This window comes from Fukomys damarensis, unplaced genomic scaffold, assembly GCF_012274545.1.
Source record: "Fukomys damarensis isolate Sample0158 unplaced genomic scaffold, DMR_v1.0_HiC HiC_scaffold_39, whole genome shotgun sequence".
NCBI classification, from domain to species: domain Eukaryota; kingdom Metazoa; phylum Chordata; class Mammalia; order Rodentia; family Bathyergidae; genus Fukomys; species Fukomys damarensis.
The window spans coordinates 41,780,649-41,806,999 of record NW_022900951.1 but is presented as its reverse complement, the minus strand read 5'-3'; the positions used below and the strand labels follow the sequence as shown (position 1 = coordinate 41,806,999).

The following is a 26,351-nucleotide window of genomic DNA, read 5'->3' as shown; positions in this document are numbered from 1 at the left end:
AAAATAAATGAGGTGCCTAAGAAAACAACTTGCATTTCATAATAATAGCAATGTTTATTACTAATTGAGTGAATTCTAGGGACTGGGTAGATAGGTATGGGGCTTCAGATGCACTTGTTTCATCTGTCTTAACAACCCCATGAAGTAGGTGTTTTCAGGCTGTTTTAAGGTAAAGAAACTCAGCCTAGAGTGACTTCCCCAGATTCCAGCTAGGATGTAGAAGAGCTGGAAATCAAATCCCCATCTACTTTACACAAATCTTGTGAGTTTTTCCCATATTCCACACTTGGTGTTCATATTACTGAACTTTTCTACAGTATCGAACACAGTGACCTGTCCCTTGCCACCCCAGAAATCACTAGTGGGTGGCCATGGAGTTGCTAACCATATGCACACTGTCTTTACAGCTTTCTTGGAGCTGCCAGAGTCTGGGGCCAGGCCCCATAGTGGAGACCACAGGATCTTCCTTTCAACCCAACTCGCCTTGCCAGTAGCCCTGGGTGAGTCCACAGTTGCCAGCCTGGCTTCAAGCTCCAGAGAAGGGCTGAGTCATCAGCAGCAGAGCCTGAGGGCTGAGGCCCAGCATGAATATGCCCACCAATGGGGACTCCTCTCAGTTGCCCCTGGCCCTGGGGTTTGTGTGAGGTGAGGAGGGAGAAAAACCCTAAGGGCAGGAATTCATTCAGTGAGGTGATACCCCTGACTTGTTCCTAGGGCTTCAGGACAGGGACAAAAGAGTCACAGGAAATGGGAGATTCTGGCTTTCCTCTCCTGGAAACAAGTCAAGGTCTTCCCATTGAGACTGAGTCCTGCATAAACGAAGTGACCACATTCAGAGCCCTGTGGGTTTTAGTGGAGAGGGTGCTCTTGTTGATGGAAGAGAGGAGAGATGAGGGTTCAGCCCCGTGTCTTGGCAGAGTGGGGCAGGGAGTTCCTGCGGGCCATCTGAGGCCAAGGTGTGGGGAGGAGCAGCTACTGGCGGTGACTATGGGAGATGAAACCCCCCACCTCCTACCCTAGCACAGCCCTTCTCTCTTTGTGGGTCCTTTACAGGCATTCAGCTGACCCCTCCCAACCTCTCACTTCCCCTGTCTCTGGCAATCTGCTGATTTCTCCTTTATCCTGATGTAAGTATCCTTTTTCTAAAAACTTGTAAACTGGCAGGGTAGTAGGACAACCACTGTCTTTAGGGCCCTTCCAGCTCTTTCTCTTCTTTTCAGACCTGAATAAAATGGCCAAAGGAGGTATGTGGTTAGTACTGGCTTCTCAGGTTAGCTGTGACAGAACTGCCCTGGAGCCAGGAAGCCCCTCTTATGGCACTGTAGCAGACAACCAGGTTTCTTGCTCAGTCACTTTGAGATCATGTAAGCAGAGGAAGCCATGAGAGAGCCAGACCCTGCCCACAGCTCCCTGTTTGCAGACTTTCCTATGGATTTTGTCAATGAGGGAAGCCTTGCCCCCCACCATGGAGGGGTCTCACGGACATGTAGTCATTGGGATAATATTAAACTTTTAAAATTTGTTTTGATTTTTGTCATTTCATAATAAAATCTTAGGAAATGCAAGTTAGCAAATAGAAGAGAATAGAAACTTCCTTGTAATTCCAGCATTTTCCTAAGTGAACTATCATTAACATTAAGCTCTATTTCCCTTCAGTTTTTTTCCTTTGCCTGTGCGTATATGTTGAGTATATGTGTGGGGCTTTGAATATGTATGCATGCCATGTACATATACATACATAGCCAAGGCTTAAAAATAGAGCCATACTATTTAGTTACCATCTTTTTGCCCACCGTGGCACTAGAGATTGAATCCAGCACCTTCACCCTGATCTATGTCCCAAACCCTTTCCCTTTTTTTCTTTTGACAGGGTCTCACTATGTAGTTGAGACTGACCTGGAAATCACTATATAGCCCAGGCTGGGATTACAGGCATGCACCAACCACACCCGCCCTCCCTTTTCATTTTTTATTTTGAGACAGGGTCTTTCTGAGTTGCTCAGGCTGGCCTCAAATGTGCAGTCCTCCTGTCTCAGCCTTCAGAGTAGCTGGATTATAGGCATGCACCACCACACCTGGCTGTCCTTTTTTTTTTTTTTCTATGCTGGGAATTGAACCTAGGGCCTTGTACGTGCTAGGCAAGCACTCTACCACTTGGCTACATCCCCTTCCCTGTGGTTACTGCTTTTTAATTGAGTGGTTTAACATAATTTTCTAGGCAGTAAATATTTTTAACAAACATGTGATATTAATTGAACCAGTCCAGCATTTTTAAAAATTTGGTTGACAAATAATGATTATGTATATTTATGGAGTACATTATGAGCTTTATACCCACGCACAAGGAATGATTAAGTCAAGCTAATTAACATATCACCTCACATACTTATCTTTTTTATTCTATTTTATTTAATTTATTTATTTATTTATTGCAGTATTGGGGATGGAACCCAGGGCCTTGTGCATACTCAGAATGTGCTTTGCCACTGAGGTAAACCCCCAGCCTAACATTTTTTGTTGTGGTTTGAATATTTAAAATCTTCTCTATTAGCAATTTTGTAATACATTAAGTCCCCACATATCATTAACAGATATATTCCAAGACACCCCACCCCCCGTGGACACCTGAAACCTCAGATAGTACCAAACCCTATATATAAAATCATGTGTCACAAAATGACATTTTGGTCAACAATGGACAACATACAAAATAGTGGTTGCAAAAGATTATATTACTAAGTGATGTCATAACTGTCTTAGTTTGTGCAAGTGTGCTTTATGCTATTTACACAATAGCAAAATTGCCTCATGGCATGCTTCCCAGAACAATCTCTGCTGTTACTGCATGATTGTACTGTTTTTTCCTATATATGCATACCTATGATAAAGTGTAATTTATAAATTAGCCACAGTAAGAGATTAACAGCAATAAACAATAATAAAGCAGAACAATTGTAACTGTATACTTATAGTAAAAGTATGTGAATGTGAGCTTTCTCTTAAAATATAAAGTTTTCTATTTAATATTTTTGGACCATAGTTGGTCATGGGTAACTGACACCAAGGGGGACTACTTATATACAATACATTGTTTTTAACTATAGTCACCCTGCTAGGCAATAGATCTCAAAAACGTATTCCTTCTGTCTAGCAAACTTTGCATGCCTTGACCAGCATCTTCCCAACCAATCCACTATTTTCTAATGTGATTAATACTGTAAAATTCCTACACTTAAATTGTTTTGCTCGAGTCATTGAAATTATATTTTAAAATCAAAAGTACAGAAGCATTAGTTGGTAAGTGAATGAAAGCTTGATAGTAGCCAACATGTGACAGTAGTCATTATAAGCCACTGAGCTACAGATTGAGACCACAGCAATGTGGTTCTCCCTAACCCTGAAGACTCTTGCTCAGCAAATGTATGGAGTTTCTAGACAAATGGCTCTGGTCTCTGCAAAGCATTTTCTCCATTCATCTTTTTTTTTTCCAACCACAAATCTCTTGCCCTTCTCAAGAAGAGATGGAGATGACAAAGTCTCTGATGAATATTAATAATTCACTTACTTAATTGTTAGAGTCTTGGTTTTTTCATTAGATGTCGGGGAGTAGAATATAAAGAAAGGCACCATGGAACCAATAAAAAAGTGTCCCCAAGGTTTAAGAAGCAGCCAGTTGGACCAAGAAATAGTGGCTAAAGCTGAAGATCAAGCAGAGGATTTGGGAAGAAAGAAGACTGAGAAGGAAGAGGAAACAGCTGGAGGAAACATGGAGCATTTACTAGACATGGAGAATATCCCAGGAGACCAGGGATCAGGTGGAGGCTCAGTGGAACAAACAGAGGACACGAGAAACCAGGCAACGGTTCGTGGCTTCCAAGGACAATCTGAGGGTATATAGAGAAATGTCAACAGAGGTACCAGGAAACAAGAAAGGGGAAGTATGACCCGAGAACCAGTGGCAGCCAAGGGGACAGAGACAAGTGTTCAGGGATTATGGAAAGGACAGAACCCATGGAACAGTGGCTAAGATGAGGGCAAAGCCTTGAAGGATGGCTTATGGTATGAGGGAACATAGGGCTCAAGGGTCAGTCACTGCATTTGGCAACAGCCAGAGAGCTGCAAAAGTGTACTTGGCTCTGGGAGTCAGCCAAAGGTCTTAGAAAATAACCAGAGAACCTAGGGAACAGGCAGTTGAGTATTCAGTGTGTATCTGGTATGGGTAGCAACCTGATCAACTAGAGAATGAGACTAAAGATGATCCACAAGGATTAGTGTGAATTACTAAAGAGAGTTAGTAGCCAGAGGTCCCATGTAGTCACTGGCAAATGAAGAAGCCAGGAAGAGTCATGGGCATAGCCAGGGTTCCCAGGAATGTGATGACCAACCATCCACATTTGCCTGTAACCAAGGGGACATGGGGCTTTTGGTGCTAAAACAGCAAAATTGCTGTGCAAACTGGAATAGTTAGTCATTCCAGTAACCTAGAAAAAATCCAGAGGAACCAGTCTATAACCAGAAGTAATGAATATTGGAGGCAGTGGAAGTACAGAATCCAGCCATGACAGAACACATAGAAGCAGTATACTTTAGTGGTTAAGAGCCCAGGCTAAGGAGCCAGCCAGACTGGCATGACTCAAAAGTATGGCCCATGGATCAGATGTGTAGACATCACAGGACAACAAGTTAATGACATGTGCAAGGAACTGTGCAAGGACCCAGGAAAAAATTCAGATCCCAGAGAACAGTCAGTGGGATCCAGCAGCAGCCAGTCTGTGTGAACCAGGGACAGTCAGGAGGAATAAGAAAAGCTTTTAGGAACCAGGGAACACTAAGATAGGCTAGAGTTCCATCAGAAAAATGGTGCCACAGAATAAGAATCTGCTGGAAAGACAGCATCTGAGGGAACACATGGCAGTCAGACAAAACAGGAAACAGGAGGCATGGGCAGTTAGAGGGCACCACACACAGCTAAAGAAAGTAGTAAATAAGAGATCAGGGGGACAACCAGAAGGAAGAAGAAACAATGGAAAATAGACAGCTGGTTTTGGTTGCACACATGTGTTATCCCAGCATTGGGAGGCTGAGGCAGGAAAATCACAAGTTTGAGCCTAGCCTGGCAACTTAGAGACTTAATAAAAACCTGTCTCAAAACAAATAAAAAATTTCAAAAAACTCCTGGGATGTGCAGCTCAGCGTGAAGCCTTTGGATTCTATCACAGTGGCAAAAAATAAAGGGAAAGACCAAAGAAGAATCAGAGGGACCAAGAAATGGTCAGATGGAGAACACTGAGAGAGAGCTAACCAGCAGAAAGGGAGCAGGGAACAGCCTGGGGAAGCCAAAAACAGACAGTTAGCTGGAAAAGGAGCAGCTGGGAAGCGAGAAAGCTAGAGGGACAGAGGAACAGCTGCAGGCCACAGAGAACACTTTGAGTGGACAGTAAATAGCTAGAGGGAGCAACAGAGGCTTAAAGCAGCTACACAGGCTACCAATTTGTCAGTCTCAGTGCAACAGAACACTGTACACACAAGTCACATGGATTGGGTGTCCTATTTACAGATAAGCAGTAAGGGACAACAGAAGCTTAGGATTCTTTGCCAGCCGGTCCTCTTAAGGTTCGGAAAAGCTACCCGGGTGGATAAAGTCTAGTCTGTGTGTTCCCCACTTGAACCATAGCTAAGGGACCCCAAGAATGCAGCTTTCCATGAGCAACCAGATTTACTGGGTTAAAGCATTGAAGGATATCCCCTTTCTAGGCTGGAATGGAGCAGAGCCTGGGCTGTTCCAGCCATTTGTTCCCTATCTCGGGTTGTTGCATTCTACCATTATTCTTGAGAATGATGAGAAGTGGGGGAGAGCCAGGTCAGTGCAAGGCTACCCAGAGAACTATTCTGCAAGAGACCAGGCATCCCCAGCCAACAGGGAACCTGCACAGTGGCTGAGTGTCTGGCTCCAGCTGGAAACAGTGAGCCAGACCCTGAGAGCATGCTTCCAGCTAGGCCCGGAAATGGCCTGGAAGCCCTTCTGCTAGGCCTGAGGCTGAGTGGCAGGGCAGGATCATATGACAGACAGGTTGCAGAAGCGGCCTGGGACAACAGTGAGGGCAGGAGTGAGAGCGTTCAGAGACAGGGGGCCTGCATCCCCAGTTAGCTGCAGGATAGCCCAGTGCAGATGGCCAGGGAATTGGGCACAGAGTAGGCAGTAAGTGGCCAGTCCTGACAGTCCACCCTCCCCTTAGGAGTGAGAATGCTGGAACTGAGATGATCTCAAAGGGAGACATCACCATGTGATCAGCTGGAGAGGAGCAAGAAGCTGGGACTGGGCTCCTTACCTGAAATGAGGAAGTCCCTGTAATCAAAGGAACACAGCATCTTCCATGGTAGAAACTGCTCAGACAAATTAGAGCCTGTGGCGGGTGAGGTTGGAATCTGGGTGGGTCTGTGTTACCAGCTTCATACTCAAATCTCTCCAAAGCCCACTTCAGCTACCCATCATCTGCCTTTCCAGCTATAGCAGGGTCCAGAGCTTCTGTCTTGACAGGAGAAAGGCTCAGTCAGGAGCTGTCTACCTTGTGGGCAGTGTACCTTGCTCGTATTCCTTTTGTATGTCAGTACTGCTGATCCCTGGCATGGCCTTTGTATACATTCCCTGTGCATGTGACCTTGGGGACTTCTAGAGAAGGAGGCACAATAGTAGGTGAGGGTGGCCTTTCATTCATCAGCTTAGGCTGTGGGAAGCAGCAGTTTTTAAAATGTTTAACAGTATAATTTAAAATTTTAGTCAAAATTAAATTGAAAAAGAAAAAAATGTTTAACAGCCATATATTAAAATACATTAGGGCTGGGGATTTAGCTCAGTAGCACCTGCACCTGCCTTGCAAGCACAAGGTCCTGAGTTCAATCCCCGCTACCAAAAACAAACAAACAAAACCAAATGTTAATACTTCAGGTCAGTTGGTAAATGACTACTCCTCCCTCGCCCACTGGGGCTCCTCCCCCATGGCACCCACAACAGCAAGAGTCAGTAGGAGGATGCAGCCAGAATGAGAAGTTCTTTTGGTCCTCATCCCTCAGCTTTCCCTGAATGACTGCTTCTGGGTTATGAAGTAGGTGCTTAGGTGTATTATCTTGGGCTCATGTCCCACTTATAGCCACCCACAGGGCTGTGCTTCAGGGAACTGGTGGGTAGAGAAGTTGGGTAGGGCCCCTGGGGACTCCTTGCCTGCTCTGTGCCCCTAAACGCACACTGACAAGGTGAGAGCCCCCTGGGATCTGGGAGGTCCAAGGAACTTCTGATGAATAAAGTTTTGTTATTTCATCATGCTCATTAGAGCTTTTCTTTGCTATTTAGTGCATTTTCTGTCTTGTTTACGAATCTTTACCTACCCAACAGCCTAATCCAATATTTACCTATATATATGTAGGTACTGAGGATGGAACTCCCTGGACCTTGTGCACGTGAGGCAAGTACTCTACCATTGAGCTATACCCCAGCACCCTACCCCTTTTTTTTCTGAGACAGGGCCTTGCTAAATTGCCCAGAGTGGCCTTGAATTTGCATTCCTCCCACCCTAGCCTCCTGAGTAGCTCAGATTATCTTGGGTTACAGGTGAGCAAGCGCCACCATACCAGGCTTCACATATTTTTTAAAAGAATTTTAAAGCTTTGATTCTTTTGTAACTTTTTATTTTGTAATAGGTTCACATTTTATAAAAATAGTACAGAAGAGCTGTATATACCCTCCTTTATCCAGATGGACCAGTTGTCGACATGTTACTACATCTGCTTTCATTGTCTCTTAAATTTCTGTATGCAAGTGTGTGTGTATATACACAGAAACATTTAAATTTTTATTTTCCAAATAAAAATTAGGACTAGGGGTGTGGCTTAGTGGTAAAACACTCGACTAGCATCCATGAGGTCCTGGGTTCTGCCCCAGCACCACTAAATCAGTAATAAAACTTTAGTTTCTGAGCCATGTTTTCTTTGCTCCTAAATGTATCATTTCAATATGTATCTGTTAAGAATAAGGGAAAAGAAAAAAAATGTGAGATAATGAAAAGATGGAAATAAAGTGTTTGTAGATGAGGAGGGGAGGAGGGGGTGAAGGGAGGGCAGGGGTAAGGGGAAAAAATGAGAATCAAGACTTGTTATGTAGAGGTACAAGATCCCAACGATGAATGTAACTGTACTGTATCCCTAAAATGTACCAATAAACTCAATTAAAGCTGGAAAAAAAAAAGAATAAGAATTTTCTCTTTCATAACTAAAATACAGTTATCAAGAAATGTACAATCATACCTTGGTACTCAACTGCTGTGAAACTTGTCAAATTTGGTACTTGACTGAATTTGATGCAAAAATTTTGGCCCAGGGGCTACTTCGTGGCTATATAAAGTATTCCTCATACTTTGGCCCACCGATTTTAGTGTCCATCAATGATTCCTGCCTGTAACAGTGAAATACCATGCTCTTTCCCTAATGCTTTTCTAATCCTGTCATTCCTTGTGCACTTATTAGTTGGTGTTGCATTATAAGGAAAAATATTCCTAGTTCTGGCTGCTGAAAGGGCAATGATGGGCCATGCAGTGAGCCTACCTTGGTTTCTACAGACAATCTGCCCCAATAGGAACTAGAGCTTTGTGGAGAAATAGCTGCCTCCAGGGCCAATACAGATAAGGTACAAATGATCCTGTAAGAACTTGTGCTGCAAAGTGAGGAACTGTCCCCAAATTGGGGCCTGTCCAGAGGACACAGGGGCAAGCTTGAAGGAGCTCCCTCTGGTCAAGAATGGCTATATTTGAATACTAAAATTTCTTCTTAAAAAAAAGACAGGATCTCTCTCTGTTGTTTAAACTGGCCCTGAACTCCAGAGTTCAGTAGATCGTCCCAGCTCTGTGTTTTGAGTAGCTGGAGCTGTAGGAGTGCGTCACCATGCCCAGCTTTACAGAACCCCTGTATAACACTTTGATCACTTGAAAAAGCATCCCCATACCCTTTAAGCATCCTTCTCCTGTTGCCACCCCTTCCTGGCTCCCTCATCTCTGAGCAACCTATGCTTGATATTACTGAAGAATTTTTATTTATTTATTTTTAGATAGGATGTCACCATGTAGCCCAGGCTGGCTTTAAACTCGAGATCCTCCTGCTACAGCCTCCTGGGTGGTGGGATTACAGGTGTGGACCATGACTTCTGGTTTCAAGTACTTTTGAGTCTAACCATTCCAGTGGGTATAAAGAAGTATCTCTTAGCTGGGCATGGTGGCACATGCCTGTAATCTAGCACTTGGGAGGCTGAGGCAGGAGGATTGCTGTGAGTTCAAGACCAGCCTAGGCTACATAGTAAGTTCCAGGTCAGTCTCAACTACATAGTGAGACGCTGTCTCAGAAAACCAAACAACAAAAGTATCTCTTAGCTTTGATTCAAATTTCCCTGATAATTAATGATGTCAAGCATCTTTCCACTCTCTTATTGGCCATTATATCCTCACATCTGAAGTGTGAACAGTTTTTGTTGTTGTTATTTTTCAGCACTTGAAAAATGTTCCACTTCCTTTTCTTACCTCCATGGCTTCTGATGAGAAATCTTTTGTCACTTTGTTTTTTGGTACCAGGGATCGAACTGTGGTCCTTGCACTTGGGAGGCAGGCAGCAGAACCACTGAGCTAATCCCTGTCCCCCTCTGTTGTCACTTTTAAGTGTCTTTTTCCTGTACATAAAGTTGTCTTTTTGCTCTTGCTGATTTCAGTATTTTCTTTTTGGTTTTTAGTTTTCTGAAGTCTGATTATGCTGCACTTGGTGAAGATTTCTATATTTTATCCTTTGGGAATTTGCCCAGCTTCTTGAATCTTTAGGTCAGTGATGGCAAACCTTTTAGAGCTTTCAATAACAAACAGCTTGCTGTGGCACGTGTACCATGGGTTCACCACAACTGCTCTAGGTTTATATCTTTTGATAAATGTGAGAATTTTCAGCTGTTATTTCTTCCAATACCTTGTTAGCCCCACGTTCTTTCTCTTCTCCTGAGATGCTGATGACACAAATGCCAGATACTTTGTTGCAGCCTTGCAGGTCTGTTCATGTTTTTCTAGTCAATTTGCTTTCTGTTGTTCTGAGCAGGACATTTCTGCTGTTCACTTATCAGGTTCTCTAATTCTTTTCTCTGTTCTTTTCTGCTTTGGAGACCATCCACTGAATTTTAAATTTTGGTATTGTAGTTTTCAGTTGTAAATTTTTCATTTAATTCTTCAGTATATCTTCTACCTTTTTATGAGACTTTCATTTTTGCCTTTCTTTTAGGTATACTGGAACATTTTTAGGATGGCTGCTTTAAAATCTTTGTCAGGTAATTATAATGTGTATATCATCTCCGTGTTGGTGTCTGTTGATGGACTTTTCTCATTCAAGTTGAGATTTTTCTATTCTTCATGTGATGCCCCATTTCAAGTATGTTCTGGGTGTTTGGGGAATTATGAACCACTGGATAAGTATTTAAATCTAGAGCTTAGCGGGCCTTCCCTGAAACTGTTATGCTGAAAAAGGGGGCTCTCCTTGTTGCCAAGCGCAGGTGACCATTTAGATTCCCCATTGGCCTCCTTTGGCACCGCAGAAGTGGAGGAGCACCTTGTTCTGTTGAGTAAGGTAGAATCACCGAGTCCTCCCAGACCTCTTCTGACACCACCTTCCTGGATCCTGAGAGGCCTCACCCCGTCCCCCAGCAGGGGTGAAAATTTAGGTTCCCTATTGGGCTTTTGCTGGTGGGAATGGTGGTGGGGAGGCTGCTGCTGGCTGGAACGGGGCAGCTGTCATCCAAATTTTTGTCTCTTGCTACATTGTTACCTTTTGGTCCTTTGGCTGGAGGGAGCAGGCTTTTGGGGGCTGTTCTGTCTGAACTGGTAGTGTTCTGGGTTGCCAAGCTTCTTAAGACCTAGTCCAGGATATATGAGGCAGGACGAAAATTCAGGGAACTCACTGCTGTGTCATTCTACAGGTTCTGAGGACCCTGGCCCTCCTGCTTTCTTTCCAAGTGTGAGGATCTTCTTATCTTTGTTTTATATATAATGTCTCGGATTTTAGTGATACTTAGCAGGACAAGTAAGGAGAAATGTGTCTATTCCATTTTGGTCCTATGGAATGACTGATTTGATTGATTGACTGATTGATTGCTACTGGGAACTGAACCAGGGAGCACTGAGGTACATCCTCTACTCTTAATTTTTTGAGAAAGGGTCTTCTTTTTTTAGAGGTACTGGGAATTGAACCTAAGCCTCCACACTAAGCTACATTCCCACCCTTCTTAAATTTTTTTTTAATTTGAGACAGGACCTTCTAAGTCCTTAAGTTGCCTAGGCTTGCCTTGAATTTAGGATCCTACTCAGCCCCCCAAGTAGCTGGGATTTCAAGTGTACACCATCACACTCCGCTCATTTTTTTAACTTTAGTTTTTGAATAGATGATTTATTTACTAGGTTCTCTCCTCCAATTCCCCGTGACTCCCCTGCACAGAAAGCCAGTCTCTTTTAGGGTGGGTGGATGGGCTATGTGCTTACAGATTATGCAAAGACATGCAACTAAGACTGTATCCTTAATATTTTCCCAGGAAGACAGTGGCTACTCTATGTATATTAAACAGTGATTTTTTTAAAAAAGTACTATTCAGTTTAACCTTTTTGTTATGAAGTATCACACATGCATTAATAGTGCTGCTATAAGTATTCTTCCATGTGTCTCCTGTGGTCCGTGTGTATATATTCCATGAGTGGAATCTCTGGGTCATATCATATGTCTGTCTTCAACATGGACAGGTAGAGCCAAAATATCTTGCAGTATGGTTGTGGTATTCCCAGCAACATCAGAAATATGAGAGCTCTTGCACCACATTCTCTTCAACAGTGGGCCTCACTAAGTTGTCAAGGTTGGCCTCAAACTTGTGATCCTATTACCTCAGCCTCATCAGTATCTGGGATTAAAGGCATGTGCTACCATATTCACCTTAATGCAGTCATTTAAATGAATAGAAGTGCTAAATTTCGTTGAAGGTAGACTTGTCAGGCTTTTTTGTGGTTAATGTTTTGTGTATCCTGTTTGAGAATTATTTTTCTCTTTTTTTTTTTTTTTGGTACCAGGGATCAAACTCAGGTCCTTGTGCTTGCCAAGAAGGCGGCAGAACCACTGAGCTAAATACCTGGCGAGAATTGTTTTTCTAATCCAGGGTTTTAAAGATAAATACTAGCTTTTAAAAGCTTTATAGTTTTTGCCTTTTCACATTTAGATATGTAATCTATCTGCAGTCTGTGTGTGTGTGCATGTGTGTGTTTGCATGTGATGTGGAGTAATGGTCAAGTTGCATTTTTTTCCTATATACAATGGCCATGACATCATTTATTGAAAATATTTTTCTCACTATCTGCTTGGACTCCTTGGCATAAATAAATCTGATGACCATGTATAAACTCTGTATTCTATGCACTGTGTCTGTTCTACTGGATTATTTTTTATCCTAGCACCAGGACCACATTTTCATAAATACCTGTTGCTTGGTAAATTTTCAAGTCTTTCACAGCATATCCTCCCACCTTGCTTTTTCTATTCAGGAGTGTCTTTGCTACTTGTGGCCATTTACATTTTCATATGCATCTTGGAATTTATTTGTGAGAGTCCAGGAAATCCAGCTGTGATGTGGATTGGGATGGCACTGGTTTGGTTGATTTCTACTTTTTTAGTCTTTCTCTATTGGGGTTTACTTTGTTGTTATTTTCATAATATCCTGATTTGCATACCCAATACATGAAACTTTGGACTGTATTTTTTGTGTGTGTGAGATTAAATCCAAGGTCTCATACTTCTTAGGCAAATACTCTTCCACTGTGTTATACCCTAGTCCTAGACTGGATTCTTTGGTAATATGGACACTAAAGAATTTCATTTCCACTTTAATTACCATTTCATTATCCTAAACATCCTTACATGTATTAATGTTGGTTCTAGATGTATCTAGTGTATCTTTGTAGACTATATTACAGTTGTATCTCAGTATCCACAAAAGATTAGTTCTAAGATCCCTCAGTGATATAAAAAAATCCCTAGATGTTCAAGTCTCTTATATAAAATGCTGTCATATTTTCATATAACTTACACATGCCTTCCTTTTTTGCAAAGCTAAAAACTGAACCCAGGGCTTTTGCACTGAGGTACATCCCCAGCCCTTTTTTATTTTTTATACTGAGACTAAATTGCTAAGGTGCCCAGCCTGGGCTCAATCTTAGAGTCCTTTTACCTCAGCCTTACAGAGTGCTGGGATTACAGGTATGTGTCCCCACACACATCTCTCCACTACACTTCACATCATCTCTAGGTAACTTACAATACTTAATGCAATATAAGTGGTATGTATATAGTTGTTATAATGCATTGTTTGGGGAATAATGACAGAAAAGTCTATACATATTCAGTATAAAAACAAATTATTGTAGAATATTTTTGATCCGCAGTTGGTTGAATCCACTGACATGGAACTCACCATTACAGAAGGGTGACTATATTCAAATATCAGTTTTTGGAACTGTGTTTTTTAATTTTGAAAAGGTCCCTTTACTGATTTCTGACATAGTTGCACTGAGGTTAGAGATGGTCTATATGATACAGCTTCCATATCTTGTCTGTCTGTCTTTCCTGAGCAGTCTTATCTGATGACCATCTCTGTGCTAAGAACTTCCAAATAAAAACCTCTATCCTAACTGGATAAAGAAGATGTGGTTTTTCTATAAAATGGAATATTACTCAGCCATAAAGAATGAGAAGATAGATTCATTCATAGGAAAATGGATACATATTGAAGATATACTCCTAAGTGAAATAAATAAGGCACACATGTGTAAATACCGAGTAGTTTCTCTGGTGTGAATAATCTGCAATAATACAGAAGATCCTAATAAGATTACTGACATTGAGAAATGGGAAGAAAGGAGCTAAAGGTGTATGGAAGGTGGGACGGGTAGGGGAACGGTAAAAAGGGAAAAGAAAAAAATGTGAGATAATGAAAAGATGGAAATAAAGTGGTTGTAGATGAGGAGGGGAGGAGGGGGTAAAGGGAGGGCAGGGACAAGGGGAAAAAATGAGAACCAAGACTTGTCATGTAGAGGCACAAGATCCCAACAATGAATGTAACTGTACTGTATCCCTAAAATGTACCAATAAACTCAATTAAAGCTGAAAAAAAAACCTCTATCCTAGCCCAACAACCTGCCATCTAGTTTTATCACCTTAACTCCAACATGAACACAATGTGGCATTCTGTTCATCTTCTTCTGTGCCACTTCTTATTCTTTGTCTCCTCTCAGTATAAAACACCATAGTCTTGTGCTTATGAAAAGCCAATCACTGAAAGTTGCCCTAGAGTTCTTTTACCTCTCCAGCACAATCTCACCTCCTTCAAACAGTACCTGCTCTTCCTTCTGCATCCCCAGGACAGCTCCTGCCAAGCTTTTCTTCTGCTGTCACCTGAGCCCTGTAGCACATCTCAACACTGGTCATCTGGTTTCACCCATTTCCAGCATTTCCCACAGTGCATCTTGATGACTGCTCTGGAGCAGCTATTAGGAGGACATCGTTTCTGACATGTAAATGGCTTTCCATTCTCCTACAGTCTTCTGCTCTACCAAATGAGCTATCGAAGGAGGCTGGCATTCCATTCTCTATGAGAAACAGACTTGTTCCTTGTTCTGATCCCAGTGAATCTTTATGGAAGTTCTCTTCTATACAGATTCCTTTCCTTATTTTCCATGAATCCACCATGTATTTTAAACTTTCCTTACTACACACTTTGGTCCCTGCCTTTCCCTTCTCAATAACTCTTCCCCACCGTCTCTCTGTAGCCTAACTTTATACCACTCACAGCCGTATTGCTGTCTTCTTGTGTTGGTTAGTCAAGTTTTTACGTTATTTTATATTTTACTCAACTCTGTTGCCTAACACAATATCTAGTACTTAGCTGATCAGCAAATGTATTGAATCTAGTTTCTATATTAATGAGTAAATTTAAGGAGGACTTATTTTAATCCTCATTTCTGAAAGAAGAATAAACAAATGATTGAATGTAGTGTTCAGGGAATGTTGAGATACTTTAATAAGGTTTTATCTGTCAGAAAAAAACTAAGAAAGACTAGTTATTTAGCAAAGACCTTGTGTGTTACATTACAGTAAAATTATTAGAAACAACTTCCTCTCTATCTTCTTCCATCCCCTCTCCCTGAGCTGACTATGTCACCTTAAACAGGGTTGTGGGTACTTTATTGGTACATTTTAGGTATACATTATCATCATAATCATCGGGAATTTGTACCTGCACATGATATATCTTACTTCTTGTTTTTTCCCATTCCCTCCTTCCCACCCCTCCACCCCTACCTATTTACAAAAGCTTTGTTTCCATTTTTTTCTTCTTTTCTTGCATTTTTCCTTTCTTTTCTTTCCTTTCTCCCAACTCTCCTCTTCCCCTTCCCCTTTGAACATTTTCTTCCTGTTTCACATTATCTAGTATACATTTTGGTCCTCACTTACACTTTCAGTTTCTCACACCAGAGAGACAATTCGGTATTTACACGTGTTTCCGATTTATTTCACTTAAGAGTATGGCCTTGATATGCATCCATTTTGCTACAAATGTCTCTAGTTTATCATTCTTTATGGCTAAGTAGTACTTCATTTTATTAAAAAACTCATATCTTCTTTATCCAGTTACCAGTTTACAGGCATTTGGGTTGTTTTCAACATTTAGCTATTAAAACTGTGCCACTGTAAACATGGATGTGCATATATCACTGCGGTATGATACTTTTAATTCTTTTGGGAAGATATCCAGCAAGGGAATAGTTAGGTCAAATGGGACTTCTAATTCTAGTTTTTTGAGGAATCTCCACACTGATTTCCACAGTGGTTGCAACAGTCTGCACTCCCACCAACAGTGGAGAAGGGTTCCTTTTTCCCCACAGCCCCACCAGCATTTGTTATTGGTTGATTTGGTGATAGCAGCCATTCTTTCTGGGGTGAGGTGGAATCTCAGCATTATTCCCATCTGCATCTCTGGAATGACCAGTGATGTTGAATATTTTTTCATATATTTATTTGCTGTTTCTACTTCTTTGAGAAATGTCTGTTCACTTCAGATGTCCATTTCTGGATTGGGTCTTTAAATTTGGGGGAGTCTGATTTTTTAAAGTTCTTTATATATTCTAGGTAGTAGACCTTTATCTGAGGAACCGCTGGTAAAAAAATGTTTCCCATATTGTGGGTTGTCTCTTCACTCTGTAGGTGGTTTCTCTTGCTGTGCAGAAGCCTTTTAATAAAATGAGATCTAGCTGGGGATTTAGCTCAGTGGTTCCGCCACCTGCCTCGCAAGTGCACGGTCCCTAATTCAGCCTCTGGTAACAAAAACAAAGCAAAACAAAACAAAAATAGAATGACATCCCAGTTGTTGATTCTTTGTGCTAGTTCCCATGCAACTGAGGTTTTGTTCATAAATATTTTCCTATGCCAGTGTCTTCAAGAGTTTTATCTAACCTCTGTTCTTGAAGGGTCAGTGTTTCTGTTTTAATATTTAACACAGTTGTGCTGTTACAGGTGTCATTGTCACTGGAGGATGTGATAGTAGACTTCAGCAGGGAGGAATGGCAGCACTTGGACCTTGCTAAGAGACACCTGTACTGGGATGTGACACTGGAAAACTACTGCCATCTGCTCTCTGTGGGTAAGCACTGGTGCCCTATTCATGTGCCAGGGCTTTCAAATGGATTTCCATGACTGGCTGCTTGAGGACATCTGGTGTGTCACAGTGTCATCCTTGATATGGCTGAGTCTTCAATCCCTTTCAGCTCTGTGATTATTTCTCCATTCCCTAACAAACATGGGGGATTCCTTGAAGAAGAGATGGGAAGTGTCATTGAGAAGCCCCTGAAACTTTGTCAGCTGGTCCCAGTCCTGTATCATGTCCTGTTAATAGGGTACCAAGTTCCCAAAGCAGAAACCATCTTCACAATGAAGCAAGAAGAGGGCCATGGTATTGGAGGGGAAGCCCCACATGACAGCTATTTATGTGGGTGAGTGTGACCCAATCATATGGGGGACATGGAGATACTGTGAATGTTACTCAGGTGCTTCTTAAAAGTTGTGAAGATGTGTAATCTTGAAAGTTCTAAACTTGTGAATTTCATTGGAAATAATTATCAGTAGCCCCTAGATACTTAAATCTCTTCTCTGTGTATGACTCCTGCCACATCTATTTTCTCCTATTTGTTTTACCCTCTAATCTCTGCACCCTAAAATGACATACCATCCTATTTTTTTCACCCTTTGTTACTGGAGATTGAAACCAGGGCCTTTGCACAAAGCCACATCCCCAGCCCTTTTTATTTTTTGATAGTTTGTTACTGTGTCTCTAATTTACCCAGGCTGCACTCAAATAGGCTGCCTCAGCCTCCCAGAGTACTAGGATTACATGCATAGAATACAGACTACTGGGCAGTCACTTTACACATGAAGTTTCCCTTATGGGGTGTGAGCTTTTCTCAAGGATATGTGAAGTGAGAGTCTACCTAATCATTCAGTATTCTTAGCCTGATTTTTCTTTTTACTGCTGGAGAAGGAATCCAGGGCCTCACTCATGTTAAGGGTGCTCTACCACTGAGCTACCATTTGGTCCAGCCTTCATCCTTTGCCTCAGTAGCACCATAATATTCTCAGGTTGTCTGCCCTAATCTGGACTTGCAGCACCAATGCACACAGGCTCTTGCTTTCCCAATGTTCCCACTAACAATTAGCAGTACCAAAGTTTCTCAGTTTGGGGCCAACAATGGGTATAAAGTGGTATCTCATTTTTAATTTTTTATAGTACCAGTATTGAACCCAGTGCATTCACAGTAAGTTACCCACTGGACCCTGACTTATTTTTATTTTGAGGTAGGTTTTGCTAAGTTGCTAAATTCCCCAGGCTGGGGTTAAACCTGTGATCCTCCTGTTTCAACCGCCCAGAGTGCTGGAATTACAGGCATGTGCCACCACACAAGCCTCTTTTTTAATTTTTCTAGTAACTAGTTTGAGTACTTCATTATTTACCTGCTATCATAATTTTTTACACAAATGCAATTCTGGAGACCTTTCCCACTGTTCATATTTTTCTTCATGTCCATGCAATGATCCAGAGATGCCAAATATATATCTTTGGTGGTGGCACTGGGGATGGAACCCAGTGCATCCACATGATAGGCCAGTACTCTACCACTGAGCAACATTCCCAGATCTTTCCATTTCTTTCTCTTCCTTTTTTTTTTCTTCTTCTTTTTTCTTTTTTGTACCGGGGATCAAACTTGGGACCTTGTGCTTGCAAGGCAGGCAGTGGAACCACTAGGCTAAATCCCTGGCCCACGTTTTCATTTTTTATATTGAGACAGGGTCTCTGTAAGTTGCCTGGGTTGACCCAAACTCCCCCCCACTTTTTTTTTTTGTAAATCTTATTTTGCTTTCTCAGTTCTTCTCGGTTCATTTCTAAGTTTATCTTCACAGGTCTCAGTGAGGTCATGCAAAATCAGCTCCATGTACTGTATTCTCCTACCTGGATTATGATTATAGTTAGCCCTCCATGTCCACAGGTCCCGTATCTACAGATTTAATCAACCAGAAATGGGAACTATTACTTTTTTAAAAACTTCATCTGTGCTGTACAGGCTATGTTTGATTTCCTCATTCCTTAAACAACATGGTATAACAGCTATTTACACAACATTCACATTCTGTTAGGTATTGTAAGTAACCTAGAGCTGATTTTCAGTGTATGGGAGCATGTGCTTAGGTACTTTGCCAATTCAGTGTCATTTTATATAAGGAACTTGAGTTTCTGTAGAATTGGTATCTGCAGACAATCTAGGTGCTAAGTGCTACTGGTTGCAGTGCAGTATAGTAGCTTTGAGCTGGAGAAGCTACTAGTGCTGCAAGGTCTGGGTGCTTTTGAAGTCTGGAGCTACAGGAGCTGGGTGCTGGAGAATCCATAGTACAGGAGCTCTGCTCAGAGAAGCCCCCACACTCCAAGATCTGGGTGCCAGGAATGCTGAGTGTGTGTCGGGAGCCAGATGCCAAAGCCATCTGCACTACAGGAGCCTACTGCTAGACAAGCACCCTTGGCTGGAAAAGCCTGCTGAGTGAGCCTGTAGAAAGAGGAAGCAAAACTGCCAGCTCAGGCGATGCCTCTCTAGCATCCTCTACAAGGCTTAATGTGCTGGCTGGCAAATGAAGAAATACGGAAGAGACTCAGATCCTTTGTTGTGGAGCAGGTGAGAAAGGGTGAATTTGGAACCAAGAGGCAATAAATTAACGCACCTTTTTCAGAGTTCTGAGGTAACATATAGAAAAATTACAGTAAACTTAAATTTATTAAACATGGAGAAATGGAAGCAGATACTTCATTTTTTTCAGAAGAAATTTTCAAGCATCTGTTCAGAAGAATTCAAAGGTTTGTACATTATACATGGAAAGAGAAGAAACCTGCATGAAATATTAACAATCTTGGGCTTTGGGTAGTAGTCTTCTCTGTTATAACATTAAACGATGTCAAATCAAGTGTCAGTGTGAGTAGCGCAGTGCCTTTATGAATTTATAGCAAACACAGCTTCTCCAGAGGTATACTGTGACTGGAGCTAATGTTAAAGATAATCCATTGGAATATGCACACAGAAGACATAGACAACAAACTAAATATAGATATGTATCATCTCCTATGTAAGAATTCTGAGATGGATGGGTCCAGGTCAGCAGGTTAAATGTGATCCTGACAGGTCCTTCAGGAACCTTGTTCCAAGTCATTGCTCTGCCCTCTCCTAGGAAATGGTTGTCAGCTGCACCATTAATGCTGATCACTGTGGTGTCCATTGGAAAAGGGGAAGAGGGAAGAAAGGTCTGTGCAGTGTTGTACAGCCTTCCTGGAAGCAGTGCTTATTACCTCTTCTCACTTTCTACTGGTGAGGCTGGTGAATGTAGGCCCAGCTATATTATGTTACTACCAAAGAACTGGAGAAGGGATTTGGGTGAAGGGTTTGAAGTTTCTGCCTCATGGCTTTCCTTTTCCTATTTTACTCTGCACCCCTCCACCCAGGGCCTCACCTGCCCTAGACTAGTATTCTATAGTAAAGCAATATCCCCAGCCCTATTCAAACTTTTAAGACAAAGTCTTGCTAAGTTTCCCATGCTGGTCTTGGACTTGTGGGTTTTTTGTTGGTTTTTTTTTTTTTTTTTTTTTTTTTTTTTTTGCCTCAGCCTCCCAAGTAGTTGGGACTACAGGTGTGTACCACCATCCCTGGCTCTTTTACTCATCTTGCTAGAAGCATGGAATTCTCAATCCAAGAGAAGTTTGCTGCTAGTTACAGACTTGGAGCCCAGACATCTATTAACCATTTGTCAAGATGGCGATATTATAATAATTCTTCCACTGATTTCAAGGATTGGTGTTTGAGGCCTAGAAATGTAATATCAATGCTCATAATGGTGTAGAGGGAAAAGGAAGAGGAAATAGAGAATTCACCAAGGTTTTGAGCTGATACATAGTCAGCATATAAATTCTACAATATTGCTTCTGTGTCAAGCTTCCCCTTAATAGACTTCAGTTTCTCTCTCTGATTGCTTTTTATCTGGATCCCCTACATAGTAGAACCAGATTCCTAGTTTTCAAATCCCATGTCTCCCAAGTATAAGCAAGTTGATCTTAAAGTTACATAATCTCTCTGTTACTGTTCTGTAAAACACAGATGAGCAGGGAGTTGAGCTGTAATCCAAGCTACTTCAGAGGCTGTGGTAGAAAGATGGCAAGTTCAAAGCTGGGGTAACTTAGTGAGACCCTGTCTCAAAAATCATGGCAGGGTGATTGGGGATGTAGTTCATTGATAAACAGCTTGTCTGGTATATCTGGGCTTGATCCCCAGCGCTGCAAAAACAAAACAAACAAACGATACACACACACAAGTGATCATGGAAGCTCCCTCATAGGGTTCAGTAAAGAGTCAATGAACTACTGTATGGAAAGTGCTTGGCACAGTGGTACATCATAAATGGTATAGAATCATTCGCATCTATTAAGTGCCCTATAAGAATTTTCTTTTACTGCACTATTATTAGACTCTTCTGTTTCCCTGTCTTCCACCTGTCTGAACTACATGGACCACCCCCATCCTGTCCTCTTCTACTTATTCTTTATCTCATTTTCATTTTTTGCTTTTTATTTTTAGATGAAGATATTGGGAAAAGTCGACCACAGGGAATTTCTGGAGAAGTTTCATTCCACTGTAAGAGATTTGATAGACCCATAGGCAAAGATTCATTGTGTTCCATCTTAGAACCATGGCAAGAGAAAGACCAGCTACAGAGATATCAGGAAAACCAGATTAACCCATTAAATCATATTGTAGTATTAATTAAGGAGAGGGGCTATGAATGTCAGAACATTGAAAAAATAATTCATTTGACTACCAAGCTTGTCCCTTCAATTAAAAGACTCTGTAACTGTGACACATTTGTGAAGAGTCTGAAGCATACTTTAAACTCACATAATCATAATAGAAGCACTACAACGAAAAACCATGATAAAATTTTTGGAGATGGTAACATTTGGTCTTCCTCTAGAAAGAAGGAGCATACCAACACAGCAGCGAGTTCCTGTGAATGCAGTCAATGTGAAAAATGCCTCAGTCACAAAGCTCCCATCCACTGGCAGCAAAGTTATCCTGGGGAGAAACTTCATGTATGTACTGGATTTGGAAAGGATTTTACCCAGAAGCCACATCTCTTTAAACATGAAAAAATTCATGCTGGAGAAAAATCCTGTGAATGCAACAAAAGTGAGCGAGTGTGTGATCTGAAGGCACAGATTGAGCCACATCAGGGTGTTCACAGAGGTGAGAAGCCCTACGTATGTCCTCAATGTGGGAAGTCCTTTACCCTCAAGTCTAGCCTCATTACTCATCAGAAAATCCATACCGGACAGAAACCCTACAAATGCAGCCAGTGTGGCAAAGCCTTTTTCCAAAAATCAGATCTCTTCAGACATCTGAGGATTCATACAGGAGAAAAGCCTTATCAATGTAGTGAATGTGGAAAAGGCTTCTCTCAGAATTCAGACCTCAGTATACATCAGAAAACTCACACTGGAGAGAAGCACTATGCATGTGGGGAATGTGGGAAAGCATTTACAAGAAAGTCAGCTCTCTGGATGCATCAGCAGATCCACACGGGAGAGAAACCTTAATGTGTGCACTGAATGCGGAAAGGCCTTCATCCAGAAATCACACTTCAACACACATCAGCGAATTCACACTGATGAAAAACCTTATGAATGCAGTGACTGTGGGAAATCATTCACCAAAAATTCACAACTCTATGTGCATCAGAGAATTCACACAGGAGAGAAGCCTTATATATGTACAGAGTGTGGAAAGGACTTTACTCATCAGACAAGCCTGGCTACACATCAGAAAACTCACACTGGAGAAAAACCCTACATGTGTGCAGAATGTGGGAAGGCTTTTACTGATCAATCTAATCTCATCAAACACCAGAAAATTCATACTGGAGAGAAACCCTATAAATGCAATGGCTGTGGAAAAGCGTTCATATGGAAGTCACATCTCAAAATCCATCAGAAATCTCATACCGGAGAGAGACACTATGAATGCAGGGAATGTGGGAAAGTGTTTATCCAGAAATCAGCACAAAGTGTGCATCAGAGGATCCACACAGGAGAGAAACCCTATGTCTGTCCTGACTGTGGGAAGGCCTTCATCCAGAAATCGCACTTTATTGCACATCACAGGATTCATACTGGGGAGAAGACATATGAATGCAGCGACCGTGGAAAATGCTTCACTAAGAAGTCACAGCTCCATGTGCATCAGAAAATTCACACAGGTGAGAAACCCAATGTGTGCTGAATGCGGAAAGGCTTTCACTGACCGATCCAATCTTATAACACACCAGAAAATCCATACTAGGGAGAAACCCTATGCATGCAGTGACTGTGGTAAAACCTTCACCTGGAAGTCACGCCTCACTTTACATCAGAAGTCCCACACTGGAGAGAGACACTATGAATGCAGGAAATATGGGAAAGCGTTCATTCAGAAAATGACAATCAGTATGCATCAGATAATTCATACAGGAAGGAAGCTGCACACTTGTGCCGAATGTCAAAGGGCCTTCACCAACAGGTCAAATCTCATTAAACATCAGAAGATACACAGTGGAGAAAAATGATGTAATAAAGCTGGTGACTGAAATCCCCATCACATGGAACTTCTAGCTGAGTGTGCATGAGATAGGCCTGAGTGAGACAAGCAATGCCACCACTGCTGGCACTGGAGGCAAGGGTGGGGGCAGGTATGAAAGGCTGTGGCTGGAGTGAGCAGAAGGCGAACAAAACCAAATGTCCTTCCACTGACTAGAAAAATAAGTTCCAGGATCATCACTGTTGACATACAGTTAATTGCAGAATGACCTTCAAATGAAGCACTTGAATAAATAGCAATACTCATGTTTGGCCACATGGTTGATACGGGGGCTCTCATGCTTCTTCAAATGGTAAAAATAAAGACCCGAGGAACTAACTTACCATCTCTTTTGTTTCACTTTTCAGAAAGAGGACTTATAAATTCAGCACTGATTAGTTCTTTGTACCTCGGTCCATAAAAGTACTCAACATTGGTCAAAATTGTTTCACACTCTTCTGGTGAGGCAAAGAGTTTGCATTGTTCAAGCACTTTGCAGGGCCCTGAAGTCAAGGCCAAATATATTTAGAAATGCAGATCTGTGAGTAGAACTGGAAGTTTTCAGTGATTGTTAATATTTAAGAAAAGATTTCCGTGAAGAATTACTCTTGCTGTTCCCATGGGAAGTCTCCAAGTATATTTTTTTAAAGGTGAAAAACAATTTTGAAACTTAAAGTTTGACTTTGAGAATTGGAAGTTAGGCATGGCTCTAGCCTGTCACAGGAATGGAGCTGTGAAAGGATACAGACATTTACAGGTGGCAGAAGGTGATTCACATGCTGCATGCCTCCTAACCTGTGCTCCTAATGCTATCATTTTTGTAAGCCTCAGACCACATGCTTTGATTCCCTGAGTGACTGACATGAAGACAATAAAAGTGAGTGATGGCATTCCGACCTTTCAGTCTTGTCTACTGACGCCACTGCTTTCCTCAAAATTCCTGTTTGAAAAAGAATGGTTGAGAGACTGTGTTTCCATATATAAAATGTTGTTTTTCTTCCATTTTGGTTAGGGTATTCATTTTCTACATGCACATTAGCATTAGTAACACTTCTCTAAAAAGAGCACTGCTGTTTTAAAAGAGACACTGGCTCATTTTCCCTTAAATATTTTTCATGGCCTCATAAGAAAAAGGCTTTCTACATGCAATTTTATTGTACTTTTAAACATTTTTATAAAGTATAATGCATACAGAAAGTGAATATATCATAAGCCTGAAGCTCAATGCATCCTAAGGAAATGAACTTATTCAAAGAAAGAAACAGAACATGACCAGGCCCCAGAAGCCCTCCCTATACTCCTTCCCAGAAGTCCCCCAAACACACACACACCAAGGGTAAACAATATCCTGACTTTAATAGTATGTGCTCACTTGACTTGTTTTATATTTTATACATACTTTTACATATATATACTCTTTAGTATCTTTTGTCATTTATGTTATGAATATGATTCACCAATTTGGTAGTACATAGTCAATGATAACTCCATTTTCATGTCATGTTGTATTTCATTGTATGAATATGTTGCAAAATACCCATTTTTCTCTTGATATACCTTTGTGCTGTTTGCAACTTGGGGCTATTAAAAACAGTGTTGCTATTTACTGGTGAACATATATATATATGAATTTCAGTTAAGTATATACTTAGGAGTTGAAGTACACAGTCATAGTATATCCATATTTTGAATTTTTAAAAATGGTTTTCCATTGTGTCTGTATCAGTGTGCAGCCCCACCAACACAGTGTGAGTTCTAGGTGCTCCATATCCTTGCCAACACTTAGTATATTTTTAGCTTTTATTACTGTAGCCATTGTGATGGGTATATAGTGATATCGTGGTTTGACTTTTCATTTCCTTGTGTTTGAAACCATTGTGGTATCTTCCCAGGAGAGACAGACCAGTCATGTTGTTGCAGAAGTTAAGAGACAGGAGAAATTACAAGTGAAACGGGAGGATTTTATTCCAGGATTTTAGGTGCACACCAGCCCATCAAACTCATGTCCAAAGGCCAAGCCTCAAACAAAGGAAAAGCTCTAGTTTTTATACATTTGGTCGGAGGGGGTTGGCCTACCTAGTGGCACATAACGTGGGAGTGAGCAAGCAGAATAAAGGCAGTTTGTCAAGCTGTGATGCTTTTGCAACTTGACATATCCCAGCGGCCTTGGTTAGGTAAAAGCAGGATGTTATGAGAACAGGAGGTTATAAAACTTTACTTATCGGGACAGAGTTGCTGATTTTATCTGTATTAGAACAGAGTACAACAGCCGTATTGCTAAGGTTGGGGAAACTTGTTTTTCCTCTTTGTAAAGTCCTGCTTTAATGTCAGATCTGAGACTTACCAGTAGGTATATTCCTCAGATGGCTACAGCATTTTACATTCCCATCATGATTTATAGGGGTTCCAATTTCTCCAGATCCCCACCAACTCTTTGTTTTGATCAGTCTTTTTCTCCCCATGGTGCAAGGAATGGAACCTGCATATGCTAAGCCAATAGTCTACCCCTGAGCTGCACCCCAGCCTATAGCCGTCTTTCTTAGTGAAGCTGTTCTACATACAAATTGATAACACAATTAATTTACATTACTCTAATGAGTAATGATGTTGACCATCTTTTTGAGCATCTGGTGAAGTTTGTGTTCAAACGTTTGCCTTTTATACTTTTTTGTATTTCTTAAAATTCAACCCAGGGGCCTTCTACCACTGAACTATATTCCCAGCACTTTTTATTTTGAGACAGATTATCACTGCCCAGGCTGGCCTTGAATTTGTGTTCTTCTTGCCTCAGCCTCCTGAGTAGCTGGCATTACAGGAATGGGCCACCATGTCCACCAGATTTCTTTTGCCTATTATTAAGTCTTTCATTTTCTTTTTCTTGAGCACTGAGAGTTTTTTTTAATATATTCTGTGTATGAGTGCATTATCAGCCCATCATCCTTGAACACATTTTTCTCTGTCTCTGAATTGTCTTTCTGTTCTTTGTCTCTGTAAAAGAGGAAAACTGCCTATTTTGATGAAGTATAATCTTTCAATTTGTTCTTTTATGCTTTGTGCCTT

The 26,351-nt window shown here is 41.4% G+C and overlaps 1 protein-coding gene across 1 annotated transcript; it reads left to right on the top strand.

Annotated features, from left to right (window-relative positions):
- The first annotated feature begins 509 nt into the window (after positions 1-509).
- On the top strand, positions 510-26,011 carry Znf41 (zinc finger protein 41). The gene is given in 6 exon segments (XM_033760300.1): positions 510-645; positions 16,615-16,741; positions 16,994-17,086; positions 21,261-22,273; positions 22,275-22,948; positions 22,950-26,011. Coding segments are annotated over 6 exon segments (2,283 nt in total). The 5' UTR covers positions 510-600; the 3' UTR covers positions 23,281-26,011.
- Positions 26,012-26,351: the final 340 nt, after the last annotated feature.